Genomic DNA, 8,474 nt, shown 5'->3' with positions numbered 1-8,474 from the left:
ATTTGACTGTGTGAGAAATCAGGCCTTTTCAGGCTGTCGTGTGGGGATAGCAAACCTTTGGGTAAAGGAAATGCATGTGAAGTCTGTAAAGCCCATCTTAGTATTGCTTTACAAAATAAGTGGCCCTCTGTTATGAAGAGGGCCATTTGGTAGTAGTTTTCAGCACTGATCATGGACTCCTTGAAGGAGGATCTGTAGATGCCAAACTGTGTGAGAAATCAGGCCTTTTCAGGCTGTCGTGTGGGGATAGCAAACCTTTGGGTAAAGGAAATGCATGTGAAGTCTGTAAAGCCCATCTTAGTATTGCTTTACAAAATAAGTGGCCCTCTGTTATGAAGAGGGCCATTTGGTAGTAGTTTTCAGCACTGATCATGGACTCCTTGAAGGAGGATCTGTAGATGCCAAACTTGGTCACCTCTGCTGGCTGCAACTGCTGTTGCACAGAAAGCTGGTGCCTAGGACCCTGGGGGACTTGAAGCAAGGGAGTTGTGGCACACCACCACCAGAGGGGTGTGGCACCAGCTACAGGGCAAAGGAAGAGAGGCCACATGGAGAGCGAGGAAGGGTCAGGTATGCAGTCAGTTCCATAACTGTAGTGGCTATGTAAGTAGAAATACCATAGCAATAAAAAAACTTTACACTCCCAGCTGCATGGAATTGAGCTTCTGAACCTTCACTGTATATACTGCAGCTTTGGCTAAGAGGAGATTTATAGCAGCTGAAACTCAGTCCTGATAACAATTTTGTGTGGGTTGTTGCCTGACTGGGTATCACGCTTGTCAGTTTAATCTGCCTGGATATCCCTTTCAGACTGCTTCTTCCTGGCAATTTAATTCACAAAAAAAAGAAATAAGGCAGGAGTCCAGCGACATGTCCGAGCTTTTCAAACAGAGAAAATATTCAAAAGCATCTGAAATTTAACTTTGTCTGTGCTATTTTTGGAGAACACATCCTACTTCCAACCATCATGTTGAAAAGATATGGCTGTTTACAATCAGAACTGAGTTTCATGTTTGTTTTGTGAACTGAATTTTTTTGGTGTCTGAAAGATGTTGCTTGGTCAGAAGCTGACATTAAGTTCCCAGTATTCATAGGGTTCCCAAATTACATCCAGGTGTTTTTGTTACAGTTGAAATAATAGTGCTGTTCATTTATGCCACTGGCAAGTACACACATGCAATGTTTCTCTTTGTTATGCTAATCAGCTTTCATTATCCAGTAATGAGGTTAAATCTGAGTTTCCATTTTAAGAAATAAACAGCATATTTCTGCCATGCATACTTCAGAATATGATTTAGTACCTTTGCCCAATTTTTGCAATAATTTGTGCCTACTTTCTCTGAGGAGAGGAGGAATTTGGAAGTGTCCTAAGCCCCATGAGGAAAGCATATAAAAATAACAACAACAAAAAAGATGCTCCAAAACCTTTTCCACATCCAACACATTTCTATTCTGTATGCATTACCTTTTTGAACATTACAGCTGTCTTCCTGTTGTGTAGAGTTGCTTTAAAACAGTAAGTACTACCAGTCACATGCCTAACTGGCTGTGTGTTATAATAAGTTGAGTTCAAAATGCATGAGATCTACAACATGCTGTCGTAGGGCATCCCTTCCTTGTAACATTTTCTGTGATATTGCTGTTGAAACTTACAGAGGAGCTGATTGCACTGTGTGTGTTTGTGCGTATTGTGATGTTTGCCTCCTGATACAGTGAAGTTTTTTCTGCCTGGTCCTCACTAGATGACCCTAAAACAATAATCCATCTGCAGCTGGAAGTGTTAGGTTTTGATCAAGAAGTAAACCACAGAGGGCAGTGAGGGTCAGGAAGATGGTGTGAGTAGCTCCTTTCACTGTTTCTGTCAATATTCTGTCCTTTAATTTTTTGAAATTATAGATATGTAGAATCTGTAAGTGTAGTAAGTGTAGAATGAGGATGCTGACATCATTAGTATGCGCTTGGCTACAGATGTTGCACTGGTCTAAGAAATTACAGCTTTGCAAGATAAGTTGTATTGCTTTTCTTGGAATAATACAGTTTCTGAGAGAAAGTAACACATGCCATTTTCCCTTTTCATCACTTTGTACCGTAGTGTTTCAAGACAAAATCTTTGTGCCAGCATTGTATAAGTGGATACACTTTTAATTCATTGCTGCTTGCCAGTATTTCTGATGTGGATAGATGGGTGTTAGCTGTCTGGATTTGCACTCATATCACTGGTTAGAACAATTCCACATAAACTGAAGGTTTCAGGCAAGCTGAATTTTTGATGTTCTCACTTGTTTGTTATTGTAATTATGGGGGGTGACTGAAAGCCTATCTTTGTTACTGTTACTTGTTTAAATAGTATCATCTCTTGGGGAAGAAAGTTTCAAATGTTAAGATAAGCACTAATTATTGTAACAGGATTTAGAAGAGTGTGGATTTTGTTAAGGAGAAGCAAGAGAGTTTTAGGACTGTATTTGGCATAGGTAGAAACACCTTTACATGATACATATAACTTTGTAGACAAATCAGTACATCTTAATGCTTAGTGGATGCATGTTTATTCTCCCTGGGAAGTGTGAAACCTCTCTAAGTGCTACAACTATTTTGGTCCTTGTTAACCTTGCCTGGAGAGGTAATTATTGTGTATCTTGCAGCCCAATTTAATGGAAATGAGAAACGGCAAGCATCTCCTTCTCCCTCAAATGACCAGCACAGGCAGTTAAGAGCACCTGGAGGAGGCTTTAAACCCATCAAACATGGCAGTCCAGAATTTTGTGGGATCCTGGGAGAGAGAATAGATCCAACTATTCAACTGGAAAAGCAGATGTAAGTAAGCACAGTAATTGCTCTCTAGCTCTTTATCTCCCTGCTTACAGGAGCAGCAAGTGTCCCAGATCCTGCTGCCCAGCTCCCCCTCCTCAGCATCCCTTGTGTTAGCGCTCACAAAAAATTTCTCTTATTAATCCTGCAAAGTGTAAGTAACTTTTGTGGGGGACAAAATAGAGTTAAACAGGAAATTCATTTCAGGAACAGTGAATTTTATCTGCCAAGTATGTGCAGTTTTTCAACTTTCAAGCATGTTGATTACATTGCATTAGGGAAAACAGGTGTATATCACATATATACAAATTGTGCTTTAAAGCTGCAAAAATTCCATATCTTTGTGGCTGCATAACATGTTTCTAGTACCTCAGACATGCCTTGCATCTGGCTGTAATACTGCTCCAGGGAAAGACTGATAAGACCACTTACAAAGCTTTCAGAAGAGAGACTGTTATTTCTACTCTGGTGGTGTCAAACTTGAGGATGGTATTTAAAGGCAGTTTTGTCAGCTCCAAACTCAAGTTCTGCAGGAATTCCCTGGAGTGAATGTCTGGTATCCACAAGGGAGGCTTCTACCCTGCCTCATTGTTACCGTTCCTTGAACCATTTGGACAGACTGGCTTGTGTGATGGAATGAGCCACTGTCCTGTATCATACCAAAGGTGCAGCCTCATAGAAGGGGCCAGAATCCCCTGTTACAGAAAGAAAGAAAAATCTTCTTGTGGAGCAAGATGTTTACACAGGTTACACTGATACTTGTGAGCACTGAGAAGTCCAATGGATTCACACAGTAAAGTGAGGAAGCTGTGTCTTGAACCCCTGAAGGCAGTCTCACCCCAGACACTGTCATTCTAAGTTAGGTGCAGAATTTATTTTCACAGGAGAGGAAGGGCATAGTTTAGCATGGATGTGAGTGTGCTTTTTGTGAGAATACTTTGTTCCTGAATGGTGGTGGTATTGGGAGGATTAGCAATCATTTTGCACTTTGGATCCTCAGTAGGAGAGAATCCCCTCTGTCAATTGTGTCTGAGAGAAGGTAGTTCCAGAAATTCCTTTTCCTTTGACATTCTATATTTACATGCAATATTTGGAAACTTAAGCTTGAAACAGAGAATAATATCATCTGCATGGTGTCATATTCCATGTAATCAACCTCAGCCTTTGAACCATCTGCTCATTGACAGATTGTAGACTTATCTCCAACAGAGGAAGTAGCAACCACTATTGTGAAATCACTCACTGATACTGTTAGGTAAATGACTAAAAGGCTATAATGCGACTGTAAAATTTGGTCCTCAGACTTGGCTGGTTCCAGCCCACCATATCCCCCAAAAATACTGCAGGAAGTTGAGCATCTGTTAATTAAATTTTGACTCATAAATATATTGTTGTGTAGTTCTCTCTTTTAGCATAACTGCAGTTATATGTAAATTCAATTGATAATAACAATTGAAAACTGCAGAGCTAGTTTTGCTTCCTTTAATTATTCAAGTGTTAATCACATGAGATTCTTTTTGATTCTTCATTATGCAGTATCAAACCTGAAATGAATGCACAGTTAACAATAATGTGTCAGAAAATGGAAAAGTTCAGATTTATTGTACCTTAGATTATTCATAATCATTCAAACTGCTCAAGTTTTAGTAGCGTGGGGCCTCTCCACAGCACATGACAAGCCATTCCATCTTTCTGTAAAAAAATGGAGTCTGTCTTTGTAGAGAGGAGTACAAGATCTAGAGGAAAGGAAGCATGCAAATTGACAAGTGGAGTTCTAATAGGTAGGTTAGGAAGTTTCCCAAACAGGCAGAAATACCAAGGTGTGATAATATATGAAGAAAATACTTCTAGTTGCTTGTCATTAAGGAATCTGTAACTATGAACTTAGTAGCTCATGGACCCAGGGGAATGTAATGAATTTGTTCCATTTCCTCAATAACAGTGTAACGGAGAAAGTGTGTTCTGCTGTTTCTGTTGTCTTATTGAAAGTGAATCCCTCCCAGCCTTATATACAAGATCTGGTGACTTTCTGTTTTGCTCCAGCCAATTCAGAAACAGAGAAATGTTGTGCATTATATGAGCTGTAAAAACTGATTATACTTACTGTATAATTGATGCAGCTGTCCTGTCTTCAGTGGAGCTGTGGCCACTTAGTGCCTGAAACCTGACCATTGAGAAAGTAAGGGACATCAGGAAGAACATTCTATAAACCACAATCAGGATGCTTTCAGTCCTGGGAGGAGATCCTGATAAAGGTCAAAGTGTGTGATTATGTTTGAATTTTGCTTTCAGGTTTGCATTGTGTGCCTGTGTTTTCCAGGATAACCTAGAAGACATGCATGTCTTCAGGTTTTTATGTCCCATGCATTGGTACCTTTTGCAAGTTGTCATTTCACTATTTTGTGATCACATCATTGACATCTGAATCTTTGACCTTTCTGCACAAATACCTATATGCTGACATTTAAAAAATAGACACACCCAGGGCCAATAGCCCCAATAGATTTGAAACAGTAAATTAGGAACTTTAAGCTGATTATACCACTATGCTTATCTCTCTAGCTAGCTGGAACAGGAGCAACCTTGAGTGTCCCATTTACATGAGCGTATGATTCACAAGCAATTACACTTCTGGATATTGCTTTTTACTCTCAGCTGTAGCCAAAACAGCTTCCAGGTGTCACTTCTGAATCAAATGTTCTCCCATCAGCAGTTGCCTTCATACTTCGCTGTTTTTCTTCAACCTGTTTTAAAAGCAGGTTTTGCTTCCTGGAACCAGCCCTGTATTCTTTTTCCATGAACTTCTCTGCCAACTGGGGAACACCGGATCTGAAGAATATATGAAATACTTCCCTCTGAATATGAGAGTCCAGGGTGTCTCCCTGGTTTTGGCTAGTTCATATTTTATTTTGGTTTTATTTGGCCCTTTGGGGAGAAAAGAAAGAAAAATTATTTATAGCTAATAAGAATAATTTTTAGACTCTCTGTAGTCCATTTTCTGATTTACACTTAGTGTTAATATTCTTCCCTTACGCTCAGAAGACCACGTAGTCTTTAAATTGCTTGTTGAGAAATTTCCTTCAGCAGTAAATATCTAATGGGAGGTAGGGAGAACACTGCCTGAAAACATTTGCATCTGTGCCTCAGTTTTATTTGTGAAGTGATGGAGCTGTCAGGGCCTCCCTTTCTAGTCTGTCTTGAATATACAATAGTATAACCCTCTTTTTCGCGTTCTCTAATGCAAACTTCGGTTATAACCAGGCACACAATGAATTTTTAATTGAGCACTAACTTTTGGTTAGCACATTCATCAGATTTGACAATGGAGCTGACATCAGCACAAGGTAGTTGAGAGCATGACTTCTGTCAAAGTGATCTCTCTGGTCTTTATTCACTTACCTTTTAGTTGGAATATCTCCCTCAAAGTTCAGCAGAGAAATAAAATTAGCACAAGTGGAAGAAAACTTTTTTGCACAAGGCCAATGACAGTTCCTGGTAATAACAGACAGAGAGCACTTCTGATGTATGCATTATCCTGCTTAGGCAGGCATGGTCGTGTCACATCGTGCTTCAAAGTGCATCTGGCAATTACAGGAAGGGAGAGATCTTCGTCAGAGATGCGATTGACCCAGTGCAGGGCCAGGCACGTTACATTGCTCGGGAAACTTAGGGGAAGGGTCAAAGCGTTTACTACTGGACTGTGAGATTTTAATTGCTGATACAGAGCAGCATGTGCTGAGGAGGTTCTTTGTTTGCAGTGGTCAGTTTAGTGAAGGACCCACCTCTCCTTTCCCTATTTCCTTTCTTTCCTGAATTGATCACACCCACTCCACAGATCCACCAGAGATTTACTTAAAGTGCTCTGAGTTGTCACAGCTGTGTTTAGAACAAGTGTATTTGTTATAAATCTTCACACTTTATCACTTTTTTCCTTTCTCAAAGAGTTATTTTAGCAAATCTTTTCCACTATTAACTGTTCGTGTTCTTCAGATGTGATTTTCTTTTTGTTTGCTTTTGTTTGTTTTCTTTTTGTTCTTTTGTGTATTAGTTGAAATACTGATATATCACAGGGATGAAATAGAGTAGATGTGTATATTGTGGATCTACTGCTTGCAAGACAGAGATTATAATGTGTTCCTCTGAGTGGAAATTTCTTACATAAATATGTACACCAATCCTGTCGCATGCTGTCCTCTGATCTATGTTTTTTTCCAGCTGACAGGAACTACAGGCCTCCACAAGTTGTAAAGTTAACTTCAGATAATGCAAGCAATGTGCTTTTTATCCATAATATGTTAGATCTTAAAGATATCCATGTGATATTAACCGTTATTCATTACCTAAAGAAATAAAATAGTGAAAGGAATATGAGTTGGAATGTGTGTGTATATTAATCTCTCTGCTTTTTCCTAGATGGTATCATGGAGCAATCAGTCGGACAGATGCAGAAAACCTGTTACGCTTATGTAAAGAGTGTAGCTACCTTGTAAGAAATAGTCAGACAAGCAAGCATGACTATTCTCTTTCACTGAAGTAAGTACTTCTCAGTAAAACATAATAAATGTAATTTATAAGCCATAACTTCTCTGGTGCAAGAAGATAAAATGATCCAGTCTGTTGTTGCAGTGGTTCAGCTCAGAAGGGCACCCAGAGAGTTTGAGACTGTCAGTCTGCATGATGAATAGGGACAATCACTAAATTAGACCTTGCAATTTGGGGACGTTGAGAGATTTTTCGTCTTCATTTGGTGCCCATTTAAATAAATAAACTTGGATTTTTTTTTTGTCGTTCTGATTTGAAATGCTTCTGCTGCTTCTGCTTCAGGCTGAATAAGCAACTGTATTGTTTGGGGATTTTATTCCTTTTGGTTCATACATGGAAGGAAGGCTCCGTGTGGTTTACTGTGGTAGAGCTGTACAAGATTGCTACAATTCTTGAAAGTAAAAAGCCCAGGATCAAGGATGAAAGATCTACAGAATTAGGAAATGAGCATTGTTCCAGTCTTCGTGCTGCTTTGAACTTGCCTCACCTACCTTAGACTGATCAGGGTATGTTACAGATGTTGGCTTCAACATATGATAGAACAGAATCATAGAATGATTTGCGTTGGAAGGAACCTTCAAAGATCATCTAGTCCACCCCCCCTGCCACAAGAAGGGACATAAGCTCACTTGCATTTCCAGCAGAGGAAAAGTTTCCAGGTTTTCTGTGCAGAACAAGAAGCCCCTTGACCTTGGTATAGGCCGTAGAAGTGCAAAGACAATTGTTTCCTTTCTTTCCTTCTTACAGGATAGGGTCTGATGTGGAACCTACCCTTCCATGTAGGTCTGGGACACAGGTCTACTTGCCTTTTTTACTAGCATTACTCCTGACAGTTTGGCTTTTACATGGTTTCTTCATAGGTCTGTTCTGGAGCCATTTCAGCAAAGCCACCGAGGCGAAGGGCTCCGGAGCGGAGGATCGCGCCGGGGGACCCTTTCTGAAGTGGCAAAACCTGCGAAGGCAAAAGCGCAGGGAGTGAGAGGGTGCCCCAGCCCGCCCCCCCTTCCCTGGTCCGGAGGAGGGAGCTCCTGACGAGCGGCAGCTCTGACTCAGCGTGGGCGGGGACAAGAGGGACGGCGGCCAAACCTCCTCACGTAGAAGAGCAGCCCCCACGGAGCGCGAGT

At 40.5% G+C, this 8,474-nt stretch overlaps 1 protein-coding gene across 1 annotated transcript in view; it reads left to right on the top strand.

Moving 5' to 3' along the window:
* Positions 1-8,474, top strand: part of SHB (Src homology 2 domain containing adaptor protein B) — a 93,566-nt gene that overhangs the window by 56,672 nt on the left and 28,420 nt on the right. The window contains exons 4-5 of the mRNA XM_009331525.1: positions 2,643-2,814; positions 7,222-7,341. Of these exons, the coding sequence (XP_009329800.1) occupies positions 2,643-2,814; positions 7,222-7,341 (292 nt within the window). The remainder of the gene's footprint in view (positions 1-2,642; positions 2,815-7,221; positions 7,342-8,474) is intronic.

The sequence above is a fragment of the Pygoscelis adeliae genome, unplaced genomic scaffold, assembly GCF_000699105.1.
Source record: "Pygoscelis adeliae isolate BGI_AS28 unplaced genomic scaffold, ASM69910v1 Scaffold289, whole genome shotgun sequence".
Taxonomy (NCBI): Eukaryota; Metazoa; Chordata; class Aves; order Sphenisciformes; family Spheniscidae; genus Pygoscelis; species Pygoscelis adeliae.
The sequence above is the reverse complement of the archived record's forward strand: the minus strand, read 5'-3'. Positions and strand labels throughout refer to the sequence as shown.